The sequence below is a fragment of the Oncorhynchus gorbuscha genome, linkage group LG05 (genome assembly GCF_021184085.1).
Source record: "Oncorhynchus gorbuscha isolate QuinsamMale2020 ecotype Even-year linkage group LG05, OgorEven_v1.0, whole genome shotgun sequence".
Lineage (NCBI taxonomy): Eukaryota > Metazoa > Chordata > Actinopteri > Salmoniformes > Salmonidae > Oncorhynchus > Oncorhynchus gorbuscha.
Window position 1 is genome coordinate 28,103,933 of NC_060177.1, and position 21,211 is coordinate 28,125,143.

At 46.0% G+C, this 21,211-nt stretch overlaps 1 protein-coding gene across 1 annotated transcript; it reads right to left on the minus strand.

The window, feature by feature from the left end:
* Positions 1-3,360: 3,360 nt before the first annotated feature.
* Positions 3,361-20,352, minus strand: LOC124035069 (neuronal acetylcholine receptor subunit beta-4-like). The gene is given in 7 exon segments (XM_046348483.1): positions 3,361-4,156; positions 4,747-4,966; positions 4,968-5,807; positions 5,898-6,007; positions 6,468-6,512; positions 7,394-7,539; positions 19,987-20,352. Coding segments are annotated over 7 exon segments (1,575 nt in total). The 5' UTR covers positions 20,036-20,352; the 3' UTR covers positions 3,361-3,991.
* Between the last annotated feature and the right edge of the window lie 859 nt (positions 20,353-21,211).

Genomic DNA, 21,211 nt, shown 5'->3' on the forward strand with positions numbered 1-21,211 from the left:
CAATGATAGCGCGCGGTGCCGACAAGCTGCTACAGACGCTGGGAGGCAAACTGCGCGCGGGTTGAGGGACGGTTGCAGGAGAGGGAGGGTGCGAAAACAGGGTAGTCAATCATAACGTCGCCGCTTTAACCCCCACAGCCGGGTAGTTTCAGGAATTGGAGTCACCTCGCACCAGACTGCTGTCACAGTCGACGTTTGTATATAATGTATGTACCACTAATAACGAACGTCATGTATTTGATTTCTGGCCTAGGCCTATAGAATGCAGTCTATCATCTCAACAGAATTGATAACTCATCGTTCAATTCTATTTGGGTGGTTCTAGGAGACTATATGGATGGGGCTAGGAGACTATATGGATGGGGCTAGGAGACTATATGGATGGGGCTAGGAGACGATATGGATGGGGCTAGGAGACTATATGAATGGGGCTAGGAGACTATATGGATGGGGCTAGGAGACTATATGGATGGGGCTAGGAGACTATATGGATGGGGCTAGGAGACTATATGGATGGGGCTAGGAGACTATATGGATGGGGCTAGGAGACGATATGGATGGGGCTAGGAGACTATATGGATGGGGCTAGGAGACTATATGGATGGGGCTAGGAGACGATATGGATGGGGCTAGGAGACTATATGAATGGGGCTAGGAGACTATATGGATGGGGCTAGGTGACTATATGAATGGGGCTAGGAGACTATATGGATGGGGCTAGGAGACTATATGAATGGGGCTAGGAGACTATATGGATGGGGCTAGGAGACTATATGGATGGGGCTAGGAGACGATATGGATGGGGCTAGGAGACTATATGGATGAATGGGGCTAGGAGACTATATGGATGGGGCTAGGACTATATGGATGGGGCTAGGAGACTATATGGATGGGGCTAGGAGACTATATGAATGGGGCTAGGAGACTATATGGATGGGGCAAGGAGACTATATGAATGGGGCCAGGAGACTATATGGATGGGGCTAGGTGACTATATGGATGGGGCTAGGAGACTATATGAATGGGGCTAGGAGACTATATGGATGAGGCTAGGAGACTATATGGATGGGGCTAGGAGACGATATGGATGGGGCTAGGAGACTATATGGATGGGGCTAGGAGACGATATGGATGGGGCTAGGAGACTATATGAATGGGGCTAGGAGACTATATGGATGGGGCTAGGTGACTATATGAATGGGGCTAGGAGACTATATGGATGGGGCAAGGAGACTATATGAATGGGGCCAGGAGACTATATGGATGGGGCTAGGTGACTATATGGATGGGGCTAGGAGACTATATGAATGGGGCTAGGAGACTATATGGATGAGGCTAGGAGACTATATGGATGGGGCTAGGAGACGATATGGATGGGGCTAGGAGACGATATGGATGGGGCTAGGAGACGATGTGGATGGGGCTAGGAGACTATATGGATGGGGCTAGGAGACTATATGGATGGGGCTAGGAGACTATATGGATGGGGCTAGGAGACGATATGGATGGGGCTAGGAGACGATATGGATGGGGCTAGGAGACGATGTGGATGGGGCTAGGAGACTATATGGATGGGGCTAGGTGACTATATGGATGGGGCTAGGAGACTATATGAATGGGGCTAGGAGACTATATGGATGGGGCTACGAGACTACATGGATGGGGCTAGGAGACTATATGGATGGGGCTAGGAGACTATATGGATGGGGCTAGGAGACTATATGGATGGGGCTAGGAGACTATTCAGTTCACAAATTCAAATGAAATTCCTTGTTCAAATTAAATGTATTTATATAGCCCTTACATCAGATGATATATCAAAGTGCTGTTACAGAAACCCAGCCTAAAACCCCAAACAGCAAGCAAATGTAGGTGTGGAAGCACGGTGGCTTGTTGACATTGAATCAATGATTCGTTCAGATGTATGAAAGTGGCTGAAAATACCTGGCTGACTTGGTGTAGACTGTTGTATAATGTAAAGTGGCACACTATGTGAGTGTTAGAACTGAGGGCAAAAGTCCAGTATCTGGTGTTTCAAAGGCGAGACCGCTTCAATTCACGCGAAGCAAGAGTTCATCGCCATGGACAGAGGTATACTGTTGCACCATTCAGTCATCGACGACTTGTGGTAACTGGTAACGTTTTACGTACGTGATACAATATACTATTGTTCTTCAAGTCACAATGGACAGAAGTAAAGCCAGGAAAAAGGGTAAACAGCAGTGTTATGATAAAACACTTACAATGCACCGATGTGTTTTACAGTGTGTGCAAGGTATTCAAGCAGAATCGCATTAAAGGAAATAATCATAGTTCCAAGAGAAGTCATCTACTGAGTCTGAAAGATGCTCTCAACTGCACTCACACCACACTAAAGCTCACACAAAGCCCAGGCCAGGCATCCCCAACCCCCTCTTGACAAGCAGCCTTCACATACCTCATATCGGAGCTGGACTTCCATTAACCCGCAGCCCCCTTTTAACATATTACTTTGGATGCAGCTTTAAACTATCAATCCACTTTCATTAAGAGTACGAATCCTGCCTATTACCAAGGTCTCTCCTAAAAGGTATGACAAAAATAATAATGGCCTGCTGCTGTAAAACAATCTGAGGACTGTGTTAAACATGTTACACCTGTGCTTATCGAGCTGATAGAACAGAAGACGTGTGCTGTTATGTTATTGTCATGCCAGTGTGGCTGTATAGATAAAGCGTTATTCACAATTATTTGAACACTATTATTGTAATTCCACCCCCAAAATTCAGACAAAACAGAAACCAGAAACATTAACATCAAGACATAGGTATAGTACTATAAACATTGGCAAGACAGACCAACAAAGATGATAAAGATCCCATTTAGTAAAGAGGCTACTCTTTCGGAGAGGTGTAAGCATGTCAGAAGGGTACAATCAATCATCATATTAGGTTAAAAGTACCCAGCTTGCACATTTCCTAGAAGCCAGTGCGGTATTCCTAACCTCCCCAGTAGGCAGGCTGATGTTTAAACTGTCAGTGTAATCACATATCATCATAGATAGGAGATTCACATGTTTAATGAGTCAGGAACAGAGCTGCTTTGCCTTGTCATTAGCAGCTGATGTGACATAAAGTCACAGGGTTCTGGCGATTGATCGAAGGAGAGAGTGATAACTATAGCCAGAGAGTCCGTGCAATATCAATGGATGTGATGCCAGAGTGGGCATTAAAATGTGGCCAGTAGATGGCACAATACCTAACTTCTTGAGTGTCTGTTTCACTATTAGGCTCACTGCCTTTATGTTTCTGTTCATGGTTAAATCAGGAAACTTAGACATAACAAAATAAACAGTACAAATATGTTGTTTTAAAACTGGAACTGTTTATTGCATCCAAATAATACATCTGTGGGGAATATAATATATATAATATATATCCCCGGTAATCCACAGGTTATAGCCTTGTAACACAGTTAGGAGGCCTCTTTATAACACCCTAGCTTGAATCATAATGTTCTGAGCTACGTGATTTTGCCCAATATCCATCTTATCAATGTGACCTGGCCAAGCTATTTTATCTTATCGCACTGAACATCATTTCATTTAGTACCCCACCACTTTAGACTTTATTGGGTGTTAATGAATTTAATCAAACTCACTGACCTTTTAATACATTTATAGATTTTTTTCCCATTACATTTCCACAACAGGGTGATATAACATGGGAGAGAAATCGGGAGTCAAATGATATCTGACGTATTATTTGGGTTTATTACTCCACTCGGGTAACGTTTGTACTTTCAGTCTGGTTTTAGAGGGACATCTTTGTATCTCTGCTTCAACTATATGGAAAAAGTCAACTCTTCCTTGTACCGATGTGCCGTGTTAAGACCAGGTAGTAGAAACAGAAAGAGATACAGAGACCTGTATTGCTGTAGGCCACATGGCGTTGGTTGATGTTCTATGACCCTTATGTCTATGTATGACCCCCATACTTCTTGGGGGGGGGTTTCAGGTACGGGGTGTGTCTGAGCTGGGCTGCTGGATGGGGACTATTGAATGCTGAAATAGAGGCTGGAGGAAGAGACCCAGGGTTCCAGTCACACACACTATTATAAAGATCCACAGGAACATACGGTCCACCACCATTGCCACATACTTCCAGTCCTCGATAACCTGGGAACACAAAGAGAACAAGGTATGGTCACATTACTGTCATGTTCATACGGTAACACCTGCGGCATGCAGGAATTGGGTATGGAGTACAATATGTGATTGATGAGTTTAAAAGTGATGCAAATGTAATATAAGATGAAGAAACAAAGAGAAAGCACCAGTGTAAATATTACTGAGCCAGACCTTGTAGCAGCTACTGAGCCTTTCACTCCTCTCCTCTGCAGTTTTTTGAAGGTGGACATTTTTCAAGCCTGGTCACCTCACTTTTACATTGATGTATTTATGAAAACAATCTATTACAACAGTCTGGGTTATTTTACTGGATTGTATTCTCAACTACCCCACATCCCAGTATTCTTCATTCCTGGTCTTTGAGGACTACAGTGTGTGCAGGCTTTTGTCCTAGACCAGCACTTACACAACTGGTCCAGCTGATCAAGGTCATGATCATTAGTGGAGCCAGGTGTTAAAAGTACTAAGCTGTACACACTACGTCTCTCCAGGACCAAGGATAAAAAACACCTATTTGAGTTCTAACTCCAGCTCATTTCACAACACTAACCCCATGGACACGGTCATGGTTCACTTACATTCTGGTTATCATCGTCCCCCATCATGTGATCAGCCACGAAGCGGACCCCGTCCACTGCCTCCTGAACATCTCCCCCCCAGTCTGGGCTGCCTCTATGGCGGAGGTCCTGGGAGGAGGGGAAGCTGTTGGGCAGGAACTCGGTGGAGCAGGCCTCCCCCTTCGTGAAGGTGTGGGTGTACCCCAGCGGAGCTGTGACTTTGTTGTAGAAGTGTCCCGGGGGAGAAGGCCGAGGCAGAGGAGGAAGACATGGCAGCAACGGTGGCTGTTTTGGACATGGCGGTGGCAGGGTAGCCCAGGTCCGCCAGGATGGATCTGCGAGTTCGGAGTTGTCTCTGCTGGCGTAGCCGCTGGCGGGCAGAGTTATTCTTCGGGCGTCTCATGAAGAGCAGATGGGGCAGCTTGTTGAGGAACACTACCTTGACCCAGCAGGGCATGGTGTGTGTGCTGGGGGAGCGGTGGTGCACGTTGAGCACACACACACTGGTGATGATGGAGAAGGTCACCAGCACCATGGTGAACATCAGGTACTTCCCAATCAGAGGCACGTCCAACGAGGTGGGAGGGACGATCTTGGAGATCAGGAGGAGGAACACAGTGAGGGCCAGGAGGACTGAGATACACAGTGTCATCTTCTCCCCACAGTCAGACGGCAGGTAGAAGACCAGGATGGCCAGAGAGGTGATGAGGACACAGGGGATGATTAGGTTGATGGTGTAGAATAGCGGCTTCCTCTTGATGATGAAGTCATAGGTGAGGTCCACGTAGGTAGGATCCAGAGGGTTAACCGTCCGCCTGCCCGGCAAGGCCAGGATATCCCATTCCCCACTGGGAGTGAAGTCGTCCATGCTGGCCACCCCTGTCTTCAGGACCAAATCGAGCTCGGTGTGGTCGTAGGTCCATGACCGGAACTTGAGCGTGCAGTTCTGCTGGTCAAAGGGGAAGTGCTTGACCTCGATCTTGCAGGCACTCTTATAGATGGCCGGAGGCAGCCAGAAGATGCTGCCGTTGAACTGAACAATGGCATTGGTGAAGACTGTTACCTCATAGGTTCCATCCGCACTATGGAGAGAGTGATGAGGGAGGTAGGGGGAGAGTAAATTACATGAGAAAATGTGTTCATCATTTGGAAAATGAATAATGCTTACTTACTTGTTATAGAGCACAATATCAGGTAGCCAGATGTGTCTGGAAGGAATACGTAGCTTGTCAATGCCATCATATTGAGAAGGGTCCCATGATAGCCTGTAGTCATCCCAGTGCTGAAGAGACAGGGGGGTTATATATTTAACATTTTAGTCATTTAGCAGACGCTCTTATCCAGAGGGACTTAGATGAGCAATTAGGGTTAAGTGACTTGTTCAAGGGCACATAGAGAGATGTTTCACCTAGTCAGCTTGGGGATTCGAACCAGCGACCTTTCGGTTACTGGCCCAATGCTCTTAACTGATAGGCTACCCTCACTGTTCTGACTGTTGCACTCAGTCACATAAGGACTCTAAGGACCAAATCATTACCAATGACACACTTAATTATCATTGAAATGAAAAGTGGTGAACGGTGTGGGCACAATTATCAGTCTGTTCTGTTCCGGATTGTCTGAGTCAGAGGCATGGTTCTGCTTTAATTCAGGTTCAGTGACAAGGATACTGGAGCTGGAGATGGACGAGGGGACAGACTGGGTACTGATTAATAGGATAGGGCCACAATCTTCACGCTTACCTGTGTGAGCCAAACATTGGTGGTCATAATCTGCTCTCTCTCATTCTGGAAAGGAAAATGTCAGTGTTAGCTTCATTTAAAAACAGACTATTTACTATACGACACACAAAGCATGTTTAATGACAAAACTCAGACACACGTACAGACTCCAGCACACATTCCTCTAGTGCACATGCTTGATTTAGAAGAGAGTAAAAGTGAGAGATGTGTTTCCACACTGAATAAATTCCCTGCACATGGGGTCAATTGTTAAGATAAATGACACCCTTCGCCTGGGACACATCTGCCATCTGAGCGCCGTTGGACCTGTTGATATATCCACAGAGCGCTTGCATCAACTCTGAACAGCAAGTAAAATGAACACCCCTAAAAAGGAGTGGGCAGCAGAGTGGGCAAACCTCCAATGCACGCAGCAGCACAATGCTTTAAAACAACTATATCACACTTCTCATACCATTACACTTTACAGGACGTTCACATTTCAATTACCAAAGAAGAGGAGGACAATAAGAGGCCATAAACAGAGGACGTATGTGTCGTGCTGTTATTCTCTGGGCCATGCCTGGGCTGAAAGGAAGGGAGGGAGGGACCCTGTAAATCAGTGTGGGACTCCAACGTTCTCTCCTGCAGCAGCTTTTACAGCTCCTTCTAACGCAATGTGCTGAAGTTTCAATCTGGACATGACAGAGACGGAGAGCCCTGCCAGATCCATCCTATACCCATGCTGTCATTAGGGCCAGGGCCTTTCAGTAGAATGTGTGTAAGTAATTAACATGGTTGCCACTGACTCCTCTGAGCTCTGCTCTCCCTTTCTGTTCTCTCATCTCTGCTCTCTCCTCTCCCTCTGTGGTCTCACTCATCTGCATCTCTCCTCTCCGTCTCAGGGCCTCTAACTGGCTCTATGGAATGGCTATCATGAGACTCACCACACTGATGAGTTGGGCCAGGGACACCTGTAGTTTGACAGTAACCCGCTCTGTCCTGTTCACAGCTGGGCGGATCAGCTTGTTGTAGCGATCCTTTCCCAGCAGACAGTTCATCAGACGCTCCTCTGAGTCCGCACAACTGCCACCTATGGACAGAGTCAACAGTGATTTGGAGATAGTTATGGGAAATAGTCACAGTTGTTACCTTTATTGAAATTGTGTTATAACAATGACAAAACTAGATTACTGTGCGGTTAAAAAAAAGACCCACTGGCTGTATCTGTTGTGTTTAGTCACTGGTTTTATAGCTGGACTGTCACGCCTTTCTTTTTATGTTGTTTCATGGAGCATGTTTTATGGCCCAGTGTGGCCTGGATGAAAACTGTGTTGCTGACTCTGCAGTGTTTCAGTCTTTCAGCTCCCCAACCCAGGACAAAGAGGAGCAGAACAAAACACCTACTGTGACACTTCCTGGTTTTTATACCCTTGTACCTGGAGGTGTTTAATAGCACTCCAAACAAACTGCATACTAAAGTGTGAGACAATCTCCCACAGGGGAGAATGCCTGTCTGATAGGGCTTGGGCTTTGTTAAATATACAGTGAAAAAATATATGAGGGCCTTGGAGCTACCTGCGGAATAATTAACATCCGGGATATGGGAGGGGAGATGTTTCTGCAGTGTTAATGATTCTGCATGCTGCAGAGCCAGAGCCTAAAGCCACATGATCAGTCTTTTGTCTTATGTGAGCTCCAGCCAGGAATATCATCACATGAAACAAACCAGCACACCCTCTGCTCCTTGATAAACAACGCGCAAGTCAACCCCCCCCTCCCCCCCCCCGCCTCCCTGTCCTGGTGGAGGAAGGACAGGGAGACGTAGATGATAAAACACCCTCTCTTCCACCAACAACCCTCTCTTCCCCCACCAGCCCTCCTCTATAATGAGTAATGCTCTGTCATACAGTAGCAGAGAGTAGCTGAGTAGCCCAGTCAGGAGAAATTGTTTTGGAGATAAATGCTTAGTTAAATGGTACATGCCCGGAAGTAATCTTTACAATAGCTGCTAAGACTGTTGCACTGAAAAATATTAATTTGAAGATTCATGATGTGGTATTTGGTATTTTATTAGGATCCCCATTATTTGTTGCGATAGCAGCATGAAATAATACTGAACATTAATAGACAAGAACAGCTCAAGGACAGAACTACATACATTTAAAATGTTACATAGCCTACATATCAGTACATACAAACAATATTTAGCTCAAATAGGGGAGAGGCGTTGTTTTTTTTAAACCAAATTTGCTGTTTACTTGAGCAATCTTTGATGGGAGGGAGTCCCATGCAATAATGGCTCTATATAATACTGTACATTTTCTTACATTTACATTTACATTTAAGTCATTTAGCAGACGCTCTTATCCAGAGCGACTTACTTAAATGTGTTATGGATTTGGGGACTGTGAAAAGGCCCCTGGTAGCATGTCTGGTGGGATAAGTGTGTGTGTCAGTGCTGTGTGTAAATTGACTATGCAAACCATTTGGAATTTTAAATAAATAGTTTCTTATAAAAACAAGATGTGATGCAGTCGGAATCTCCTCTACTTTTAGCTAAGGGAGACTGGCAGCATAGTATTGACTCACATTTATGGATAATGGTAGCTAAAAATAAGATACACGTTTTGACTATGGATCCCTTCCCAATAGTGTATTATCAGTGCCAGTTTGTGCCAGGCAATTACCACAAATCCTAATTATCAAGGTACAGCTTCATGTAGAGTTGAGAGTTGAGTGTCCAACAGGACTCCCTCATGTTTCCATGGCTACCCTATCATCAGTCAGGTGGACTCTACAAGACAGAGGTCCTCTACAAGACAGATGGCATGTTGTCAAAGCCCTGGGAGGCTGCTGTCAAATATCCACATTCTTTACCCAGAGGTGAAGGGCACTGGCCAGTGGGAGAGCAGGCAATTCAAACAAGTAATCACTACCTGCTGAGAAGGGCCATTACACTGTGTGTGTGTGTGTGTGTGTGTGTGTGTGTGTGTGTGTGTGTGTGTGTGTGTGTGTGTGTGTGTGTGTGTGAGTGTGTGTGTGTGTGTGTGTGTGTGTGTGTGTGTGTGTGTGTGTGTGTGTGTGTGTGTGTGTGTGTGTGTGTGTGTGTGTGTGTGTGTGTGTGTGTGTGTGTGTGTGTGTGTGTGTGTGTGTGTGTATCAACTGGGTCTTGAAAGGGGAGACAGGCTATAGGAAGGTCAGAGACCTGGCAGTGTGGTGCCAGGAGAACAACTCTCCCTCAATGTGAGCAAGACAGAGGAGCTGATCGTGGACTACAGGAGAAGGAGGGCTGAACAGGCCCCCATTAACATCGACAGGGCTGTAGTGGAGCGGGTCGAGAGTTTCAAGTTCCTTAGTGTCCACATCACCAACGAACTATCATGCTCCAAACACACCAAGACAGTCGTGAAGAGGGCACGACACCACCTTTTCCCCCTCAAAAAAGATTTGGCATGGGTCCCCAGATCCTCAAAATGTTCTACAGCTGCACCATCGAGAGCATCCTGACCGGTTGCATCACCGCCTGGTATGGTAACTGCTCGGCATCTGACCGTAAGGCGCTATAGAGGGTAGTGCATATGGCCCAGTACATCACTGGGGCCAAGCTTCCTGCCATTCAGGACCTATACACTAAGGGGTGTCAGAGGAAGGTCCAAAAAATTATCAAAGACTCCAGTCACCCAAGTCATAGACTGTTCTCTCTGCTAACGCATTGCAAGTGGTACCGGAGCACCAAGTCTAGGTCCAAAAGGCTCCTTAACTGCTTCTACTCCCAAGCCATAAGACTGCTGAACAGCTAATCAAATGGCTACCCAGACTATTTTCACTATTTTTACCCAGACTATTTTTTGGAACATTTAATCAAATGGTTATTCACATTGACACTGTTTATTATCTATGCATAGTCATTTTATCCCTACCTGCATGTACAAATGACCTTGACTAACCTGTACCCCCGCACATTGACTCGGTACAGGTACCCCCTGTATATAGCCCCGTTAGTGTTCTGGTGTTACTTTCTGTTTTTTGTCTTAACTCCACTTCTTGAACTGCTTTGTTGGTTAAGGACTTCTAAGTAAGCATTTCACGGTAAGGTGTATGTGACAAATAACATTTGATTTGATTTGAATGTACATGCCTTTTAATGGCAACACTTTAAAAGTGTGGCATTGACATTATCTTGATTGGCAGCAGAGGGCAGCGGGTTTAATATAGTGACTGAATCAGCAATGGTTGACTTTTAAAAAGGTCACTCTGCTCTATGCTCCAAAATACTGCATTCTCAAAAATTGCATCTATGATGAGATTGGGAGGTGCATAATAACCCTGGCTTTTGACCCAATAGAAACAGCAGGCAAAAAACATCCTGTCATCTGGATTTCAGTAAAGGCCCTCAAGACATGCCAGAGGTCCTACTGATTACAGAACACTGTGGCATTTATCTGTATGGTTAGAATATTACTGCCAGGTTCTCCATGCTGAGCACAGACAGACTATGTAGCCTGGTCACCAGCCAGGCCTTTGTGCTTTAGCCAGTTCTCCTGGCTTTATTTTCAGGCCATACATGTTATGACAGTGTACCAACAAGACAGAGTGGACAAGTAAAAAGATACACATAGCATCTATCCCAGCTGTCAAATTCACTTGCAAGAAGGTGCTGTAAATGGCCAGTGTACTGTATAGGCAAAGTGTGATATATGATCCTTTACTCTCTCAGTGACTTCCCAGTGACTTTCTCTTCCTGAGAAGGGCCGGTCTAAGCTCCTTCATCTGTGTTATTGTGATAGTCATGCCCATTTGATGCCCATTTGTTGGAAACCTTTTAACCAAACCCCTCCTCCAACCACAGCACAGTGAATACACACATGTTTTCTATGATAATACCCAGAATGCCCTTATGACTGATTGTAAATGTCATGTTTTGTCTTATATTGTCTTGTCATTTTGCTTTCCCTTCTGTTCGTTTTCCCCCTGCTGGTCTTTTTAGGTTCGTTCCCTTTTTTTCTCTCTCCCTCCCTCTCTCTCTTCTCTCTATCGTTCCGTTCCTGCTCCCAGCTGTTCCTATTCCCCTAATCAATCATTTAGTCTTTCCACACCTGTTCCCTATCTTTTCCTCTGATTAGAGTCCCTATTTCTCCCCTTGTTTTCCGTTTCTGTCCTGTCGGATCCTTGTATATTGTTCACCGTGCTGTGTCTTTGTCTTGCCCTGTCGTGTCGTGTTTCCCTCAGATGCTGCGTGGTGAGCAGGTGTCTGAGTCTGCTACTGTCAGTGCCTTCCCGAGGCAACCTACAGTTTATGGTCGAGTCTCCAGTCTGTCCTCGTCATTACGAGTGGAATTGTTTTTTATGCTTTGTTACCGCTCCGATTTGTCTAGGAGTATTGCATATTTCCTTTACTGGAATAAAGACTCTGTTTTCGCCAAGTCGCTTTTGGGTCCTCATTCACCTGCATAACAGAAGGATCCGACCAAAGAATGGACCCAGCGACTACAGACGCTCGTAACACTGCCGTCGAGATCCAAGGAGCCATGCTCGGCAGACACGAGCAGGAATTGTCTGCTGCTCGTCATGCCGTGGAGAACCTGGCCGCTCAGGTTTCCGACCTCTCTGGACAGTTCCAGAGTCTTCGTCTCGTGCCACCTGTTACTTCCTGGTCTGCCGAGCCTCCGGAACCTAGGGTTAATAACCCACCTTGTTACTCCGGGCAGCCCACGGAGTGCCGCTCCTTTCTCACCCAGTGTGATATTGTGTTCTCTCTCCAACCCAACACATACTCTAGAGAGAGAGCTCGGGTTGCTTACGTCATATCACTCCTTACTGGCCGGGCTCGAGAGTGGGGCACAGCTATCTGGGAGGCAAGGGCTGATTGTTCTAACAATTACCAGAACTTTAAAGAGGAGATGATTCGGGTTTTTGACCGTTCAGTTTTTGGTAGGGAGGCTTCTAGGGCCCTGGCTTCCCTATGCCAAGGTGATCGATCCATAACGGATTACTCTATAGAGTTTCGCACTCTTGCTGCCTCTAGTGACTGGAACGAGCCGGCGCTGCTCGCTCGTTTTCTGGAGGGACTCCACGCAGTGGTTAAAGATGAGATTCTCTCCCGGAAGGTTCCTTCCAGTGTGGACTCTTTGATTGCTCTCGCCATCCGCATAGAACGACGGGTAGATCTTCGTCACCAAGCTCGTGGAAGAGAGCTCGCGTTAACGGTGTTTCCCTGCTCCGCATCGCAACCATCTCCCTCCTCTGGCTCAGAGACTGAGCCCATGCAGCTGGGAGGTATTCGCATCTCGACTAAGGAGAGGGAACGGAGGATCACCAACCGCCTGTGCCTCTATTGCGGACTTGCTGGACATTTTGTCAATTCATGTCCAGTAAAAGCCAGAGCTCATCAGTAAGCGGAGGGCTACTGGTGAGCGCTACTACTCAGGTCTCTCCATCTAGATCCTGTACTACTATGTCGGTCCATCTACGCTGGACCGGTTCGGGTGCTACATGCAGTGCCTTGATAGACTCTGGGGCTGAGGGTTGTTTTATGGACGAAGCATGGGCTCGGAAACATGACATTCCTTTCAGACAGTTAGACAAGCCTACGCCCATGTTCGCCTTAGATGGTAGTCATCTTCCCAGTATCAGATATGAGACACTACCTTTAACCCTCACAGTATCTGGTAACCACAGTGAGACTATTTCTTTTTGATTTTTCGTTCACCTTTTACACCTGTTGTTTTGGGTCATCCCTGGCTAGTATGTCATAATCCTTCTATTAATTGGTCTAGTAATTCTATCCTATCCTGGAACGTTTCTTGTCATGTGAAGTGTTTAATGTCTGCTATCCCTCCCGTTTCTTCTGTCCCCACTTCTCAGGAGGAACCTGGCGATTTGACAGGAGTGCCGGAGGAATATCATGATCTGCGCACGGTCTTCAGTCGGTCCCGAGCCAACTCCCTTCCTCCTCACCGGTCGTATGATTGTAGTATTGATCTCCTTCCGGGGACCACTCCTCCTCGGGGTAGACTATACTCTCTGTCGGCTCCCGAACGTAAGGCTCTCGAGGATTATTTGTCTGTGTCTCTTGACGCCGGTACCGTAGTGCCTTCTTCCTCTCCGGCCGGGGCGGGGTTTTTTTGTTAAGAAGAAGGACGGTACTCTGCGCCCCTGCGTGGATTATCGAGGGCTGAATGACATAACGGTTAAGAATCGTTATCCGCTTCCCCTTATGTCATCAGCCTTCGAGATTCTGCAGGGAGCCAGGTGCTTTACTAAGTTGGACCTTCGTAACGCTTACCATCTCGTGCGCATCAGAGAGGGGGACGAGTGGAAAACGGCGTTTAACACTCCGTTAGGGCATTTTGAGTACCGGGTTCTGCCGTTTGGTCTCGCCAATGCGGCAGCTGTTTTTCAGGCATTAGTTAATGATGTTCTGAGAGACATGCTGAACATCTTTGTTTTTGTCTACCTTGACGATATCCTGATTTTTTCACCGTCACTCGAGATTCATGTTCAGCACGTTCGACGTGTCCTCCAGCGCCTTTTAGAGAATTGTCTCTACGTGAAGGCTGAGAAGTGCTCTTTTCATGTCTCCTCCGTTACTTTTCTCGGTTCTGTTATTTCCGCTGAAGGCATTCAGATGGATTCCGCTAAGGTCCAAGCTGTCAGTGAGTGGCCCGTTCCAAGGTCACGTGTCGAGTTGCAGCGCTTTCTAGGTTTCGCTAATTTCTATCGGCGTTTCATTCGTAATTTCGGTCAAGTTGCTGCCCCTCTCACAGCTCTTACTTCTGTCAAGACGTGTTTTAAGTGGTCCGGTTCCGCCCAGGGAGCTTTTGATCTTCTAAAAGAACGTTTTACGTCCGCTCCTATCCTCGTTACTCCTGACGTCACTAGACAATTCATTGTCGAGGTTGACGCTTCAGAGGTAGGCGTGGGAGCCATTCTATCCCAGCGCTTCCAGTCTGACGATAAGGTTCATCCTTGCGCTTATTTTTCTCATCGCCTGTCGCCATCTGAACGCAACTATGATGTGGGTAACCGCGAACTGCTCGCCATCCGCTTAGCCCTAGGCGAATGGCGACAGTGGTTGGAGGGGGCGACCGTTCCTTTGTCGTTTGGACAGACCATAAGAACCTTGAGTACATCCGTTCTGCCAAACGACTTAATGCTCGTCAAGCTCGTTGGGCGTTGTTTTTCGCTCGTTTCGAGTTTGTGATTTCTTACCGTCCGGGTAGTAAGAACACCAAGCCTGATGCCTTATCCCGTCTTTTTTAGTTCTTCTGTGGCTTCTACTGATCCCGAGGGGATTCTTCCTTATGGGCGTGTTGTCGGGTTGACAGTCTGGGGAATTGAAAGACAGGTTAAGCAAGCACTCACGCACACTGCGTCGCCGCGCGCTTGTCCTAGTAACCTTCTTTTCGTTCCTGTTTCTACTCGTCTGGCTGTTCTTCAGTGGGCTCACTCTGCCAAGTTAGCTGGTCATCCCGGCGTTCGAGGTACTCTTGCTTCTATTCGCCAGCGCTTTTGGTGGCCTACTCAGGAGCGTGACACGCGCCGTTTCGTGGCTGCTTGTTCGGACTGCGCGCAGACTAAGTCAGGTAACTCTCCTCCTGCCGGTCGTCTCAGACCGCTTCCCATTCCTTCTCGACCATGGTCTCACATCGCCCTAGACTTCATTACCGGTCTGCCTTTGTCTGCGGGGAAGACTGTGATTCTTACGGTTGTCGATAGGTTCTCTAAGGCGGCACATTTCATTCCCCTCCCTAAACTTCCTTCCGCTAAGGAGACGGCACAAATCATCATCGAGAATGTGTTCAGAATTCATGGCCTCCCGTTAGACGCCGTTTCAGACAGAGGCCCGCAATTCACGTCACAGTTTTGGAGGGAGTTCTGTCGTTTGATTGGTGCGTCCGTCAGTCTCTCTTCCGGGTTTCATCCCCAGTCTAACGGTCAAGCAGAGAGGGCCAATCAGACGATTGGTCGCATACTACGCAGCCTTTCTTTCAGAAACCCTGCGTCTTGGGCAGAACAGCTCCCCTGGGCAGAATACGCTCACAACTCGCTTCCTTCGTCTGCTACCGGGTTATCTCCGTTTCAGAGTAGTCTGGGTTACCAGCCTCCTCTGTTCTCATCCCAGCTTGCCGAGTCCAGCGTTCCCTCCGCTCAAGCGTTTGTCCAACGTTGTGAGCGCACCTGGAGGAGGGTGAGGTCTGCACTTTGCCGTTACAGGGCACAGACTGTGAGAGCCGCCAATAAACGTAGGATTAAGAGTCCTAGGTATTGTTGCGGCCAGAGAGTGTGGCTTTCCACTCGCAACCTTCCTCTTACGACAGCTTCTCGTAAGTTGACTCCGCGGTTCATTGGTCCGTTCCGTGTCTCCCAGGTCGTCAATCCTGTCGCTGTGCGACTGCTTCTTCCGCGACATCTTCGTCGCGTCCATCCTGTCTTCCATGTCTCCTGTGTCAAGCCCTTTCTTCGCACCCCCGTTCGTCTTCCCTCCCCCCCTCCCATCCTTGTCGAGAGCGCACCTATTTACAAGGTACGTAGGATCATGGACATGCGTTCTCGGGGACGGGGTCACCAATACTTAGTGGATTGGGAGGGTTACGGTCCTGAGGAGAGAAGTTGGGTTCCGTCTCGGGACGTGCTGGACCGTTCGCTGATTGATGATTTCCTCCGTTGCCGCCAGGATTCCTCCTCGAGTGCGCCAGGAGGCGCTCGGTGAGTGGGGGGGTACTGTCATGTTTTGTCTTATATTGTCTTGTCATTTTGCTTTCCCTTCTGTTCGTTTTCCCCCTGCTGGTCTTTTTAGGTTCGTTCCCTTTTTTTCTCTCTCCCTCCCTCTCTCTCTTCTCTCTATCGTTCCGTTCCTGCTCCCAGCTGTTCCTATTCCCCTAATCAATCATTTAGTCTTTCCACACCTGTTCCCTATCTTTTCCTCTGATTAGAGTCCCTATTTCTCCCCTTGTTTTCCGTTTCTGTCCTGTCGGATCCTTGTATATTGTTCACCGTGCTGTGTCTTTGTCTTGCCCTGTCGTGTCGTGTTTCCCTCAGATGCTGCGTGGTGAGCAGGTGTCTGAGTCTGCTACGGTCAGTGCCTTCCCGAGGCAACCTACAGTTTATGGTCGAGTCTCCAGTCTGTCCTCGTCATTACGAGTGGAATTGTTTTTTATGCTTTGTTACCGCTCCGATTTGTCTAGGAGTATTGCATATTTCCTTTACTGGAATAAAGACTCTGTTTTCGCCAAGTCGCTTTTGGGTCCTCATTCACCTGCATAACAGTAAAGGCTACTGAAACATAATAGTTTTGACTTTGCCCACATTTTGTTACGTTACAACCTTATTCTTTCTTTCCTCATCAATCTACAAACAACAAAAAATCTGGCCCTTTACTCAGTACTTTGCTGAAGAACTTTTGGCAGAGATTACAGCATCGAGTCTTCTTGAGCATGACGCTACAAGCTTGGCACACCAGTGTTTGGGGAGTTTCTCCCATTTTTCTATGCAAATCTAGTCAAGCTTTGTCAGGTTGGATGGGGTGTGTTGCTGCACAGCTATTTTCAGGTCTTTCCAGAGATGTTCGATCGTTGTCTTGGCTCTGTGCTTAGGATCGTTGTATTGTTGGAAGGTGAACCTTTGCTCCAGTCTGAGGTCCTGAGTGCTCTGGAACAGATTTTCATCAAGGACCTCTCTGTGCTCCGTTCATCTTTGCCTCGATCCTGACTAGTCTCCCAGTCCCTGCCACTGAGGAGTGGCTTCCGTCTGGCCACTCTACCATAAAGGCTTGATTGGTGGGGTGCTGCAGAGATGGTTGTCCTTCTGGAAGGTTCTCCCGTCTCCACGGAGGAACTTTAGAGCTCTGTCAGGGTGACCATCAGATTCTTGGTCACCTCCCTGACCAAGGACCTTCTCCCCCGATTGCAAAGTTTGGCTGAGCGGCCAGCTCTAGGAAGAGTCTTGGTGGTTCCAAACTTATTCCATTTAAAAATGATGGAGGCCACTGTGTTCTTGAGGACCTTCAATGCTGCAGAATGATGGAGGCCACTGTGTTCTTGAGGACCTTCAATGCTGCAGAAATGTTTTGGTACCGTTCCCCAGATCTGTACCTCGACACAATCCTGTCTTGGAGCTCTACGGGCAATTCCTTCGACCTCATGGCTTGATTTTTGCTCTGACATGCACTGTCAATTGTGGGATCTTATATAGACAGGTGTGTGCCTTTCCAAATCATGTACAATCAATTTAATTTACCACAGGTGTACTCCAAATCAATCAAACATCTCAAGGATGATCAATGGAAATGGAGCTCAATATCTAGTCTCATAGCAAAGGGTCAAAATACTTATGAAAATGAGTTATTTATCGTTTTAATACATTTGTAAAAATAAAAAATAAACTGTTTTCTCTTTGTCATTATGGAGTATTGTATGTAGATTGCTGGGAATTTTATTTATTTGATACATTTTAGAATAAGGCTGTAACGTAACAAAATGTGGAAAAAGTCAAGGGGTCTGAATGTTTTCCGAATGCACTATATATATAAAAGTATGTGGACACCCCTTCAAATGAGTGGATTTAGCTATTTCAGCCACACCCATTGCTGACAGGTGTATAAAATGAAGCACACCCCCATGCAATCTCCATAGACAAACATTGGCAGTAGAATGGCCTTACTGAAGAGCTCAGTGACTTTCAATGTGGCACCGTCATAGGATGCCACCTTTCCAACAAGTCAGTTTGTCAAATTTCTGCCCTGCTAGAGCTGCACCGGTCAACTGTAACTGTGGTTATTGTGAAGTGGAAACGTCTAAGAGCAACAACGGATCAGCCAAGAAGTAGTAGGCCACACAAGATCACAGAACGGGACCGCCAAGTGCTGAAGCACATAGCGCGTAAAAATCGTCTTTCCTCGGTTGCAACACTCACTACCGAGTTCCAAACTGCCTCTGGAAACAACATCAGTACAATAATTGTTCGCTGGGAACTTCATAAAATGAGTTTCCATGGCTGAGCAGCCACACACAAGCCTAGGATCACCATGCGCAATGCCAAGCGTCGGCTGGAGTGGTGTAAAACTTGCCACCAGTGGAAACGCGTTCTCTGGAGTGATGAATCACACTTCACCATCTGGTAGTCCGATGGACAAATCTGGGTTTGGCGGATGCCAAGAGAACGCTACCTGCTTGAATGCATAGTGCCAACTGTAAAGTTTGGTGGAGGAGGTATAATCATTTCTGGGGCTGTTTTTCATGGTTGGGGCCCCTTAGTTCCAGTGAAGGGAAATCTTAATAATACAGAATACAATGACATGCTAGACAATTCTGTGGTTCCAACTTTGTAGAAACAGTTTGGGGAAGGCCCTTTCCTATTTCAGCATAGCAATGCCCCTGTGCACAAAGCGAGGTCCATACAGAAATGGTTTGTCGAGATCGGTGTGGAAGAACTTGATTGGCCTGCACAGAGCCTTGACCTCAACCCCATCGAACACATTTGGGATGAATTGGACTGCCAACTGTGAGCCAGGCCTAATCCCCCAACATCAGTGCCCGACCTCACTAATATTAAATGGAAGCAAGTCCCTGCAGCAATGTTCCAACACCTAGTGGAATGCCTTCCCAGAAAAGTGGAGGCTGTTATAGCAGCAAAGGGGGGACCAACTCCATATTTATGTACATGATTTTGGAATGAGATGTTCGATATGAGATGTTACTTATGGTATGGTTACATAAGACAGAAGGTTATTTAAGACAAAAAATGAAAGATGGGTGGGTATATAATGCAAACATCTAGCAACCCAAAGGTTGTATTTTCGAATCTCATAACTAACAACTTTTGCATTTTAGTTAATTAGCAACTTTTCAACTGATTACTACTTTTTGATACTTTGCAAATACTTAACATATTTGCTAACCCTTCCCCTAACCATTTTAGCTAACCCTTTAACCTAACTCGTAACATTAACCCTAACACAGCTAATGTTAGCCAGCTAGCTAATTAACGGTAGTCACAGCAAATTGGAATTCTTAACATATCATATGTTTTGAAGACTCGTAACATTTTGTACATTTGCACATTCGTAACATACTGTAGGTTTTGCAAATTCGTAACACAGCATACGAATTGTAATTAATAACATATCATGTGAAATGGTTGACGGATATCCACAAATTAATACATGCCATACCAAACATAACATATAAGGTGAATGTGCTTGTCCTCCTATGTGCGACCTAATAAAGAGTAACACAAATATTGTGTTATTCTCTTGACAGTATTGTATCTAATTGATTTAGTTGAAATTAAGGCATCAATACATGTTGAACTATGTTCCTCTCTGATAAAATAAAAAAAAACACGTTTAATCACTCATGGAAACTTGGCTAACATGAAATTAAATAGTGTATTACATGCACTGTAGGTGAATTACAAAGTGAACCTCCTTTCTGAAGGTACAATTATAACAACATCAGCAAGAACAACCCATTGTAGAGATAATATATTTCAACTGAACTGACAATGCAATCGAAATACACATACATGAAATACTTACATTTTATAAAAGTTAAAAGGAAAGCTAGGAGAGTGAGAGTCCGTGTCATTTTGACAGTGCCACGATATCCATCCGTGTCCTCATTCAGGAAGCCTAATAAGAATAGGATCTAACGTGCTTACCGAGCATTCCCAACTCCTAAAAAGCTCCATACACGTGCGCCTGTCCGGCTCTACAAATAACGACACCCGCATTAGGTAGAACAAATGTTTACTGAAAACGGTGCGTCTGTATCAGATCGAGATTTGCAGGTGAGTTGGGATAGAAACGAGACCATTTCCCCAACATACACCGTTCCACCTTCCTCACTCGTTACGCATCGCTCTCACACACAAAATGATCTCCTGAGCGCAAATCTTAGATAGACTTTGCTATTTCCATCCTTCCATCAGTGTTGATATTTAGTCATATGAGCTGTTGTAGGGTGTGATCAGGTGTCTATGATACTACTTAGGCTATAAACAATAACATTTATGACAATAAAAATTATTTGTTTTCCTGATTTATTAACCAACAACAAAATCTATAAAAATCTATATTAATATGACCATATGTTACCATAGTGACATGGGTTGAATGTAGGCCACTATATGCATGCCAAAACACCAAAATGGGTCACATGATAATCTAAGTGACCCTACATGAGGATTTCTCACTTAAATGATAATCAAGTATACTGGAGCCTTTTATTCAATGTTTTATTAGTGTCCATGTTGTGTTAGATGACCAGAAGAGTGTCTGTCCCCTCATCAGATGAATGAGTGTGATTATTTATCTCTTGCTCCATCTCTCCCTCCCTATACAAGCCCTAGCACACTCTCTAATCCAACACTGACAGAATCTGACATCTCAGTTCAGTTGCTTCTACATCTGAATGCTCTGACCAGATAACCACAACGAATTAAACGTGTTTGTTTCCTGCCACACATCTTCTCTGGCTATCATGGCAGATGTATAATGAGTTGAGTGATTCAGTAACGTCACACAGGTTTGGTGGGACGTTTGCAATGTCCAGTGATATGTTGGGTGATAAACAACCCTGTGTTTCTGGATGGGACAGATTTACAGTAGTGGTCTCAAGTCAGTCCAATGGCAGAGCAATTTCAGCCCAGCAGATTTACGATCTGCCCACTGCTTAACCCCTCATTAGTATGCCCAATGAAGGAGCTGTATCGGACAGAGAGAGCAAGTCCTCATTGTAATGAACAACAAACACACTGCATCT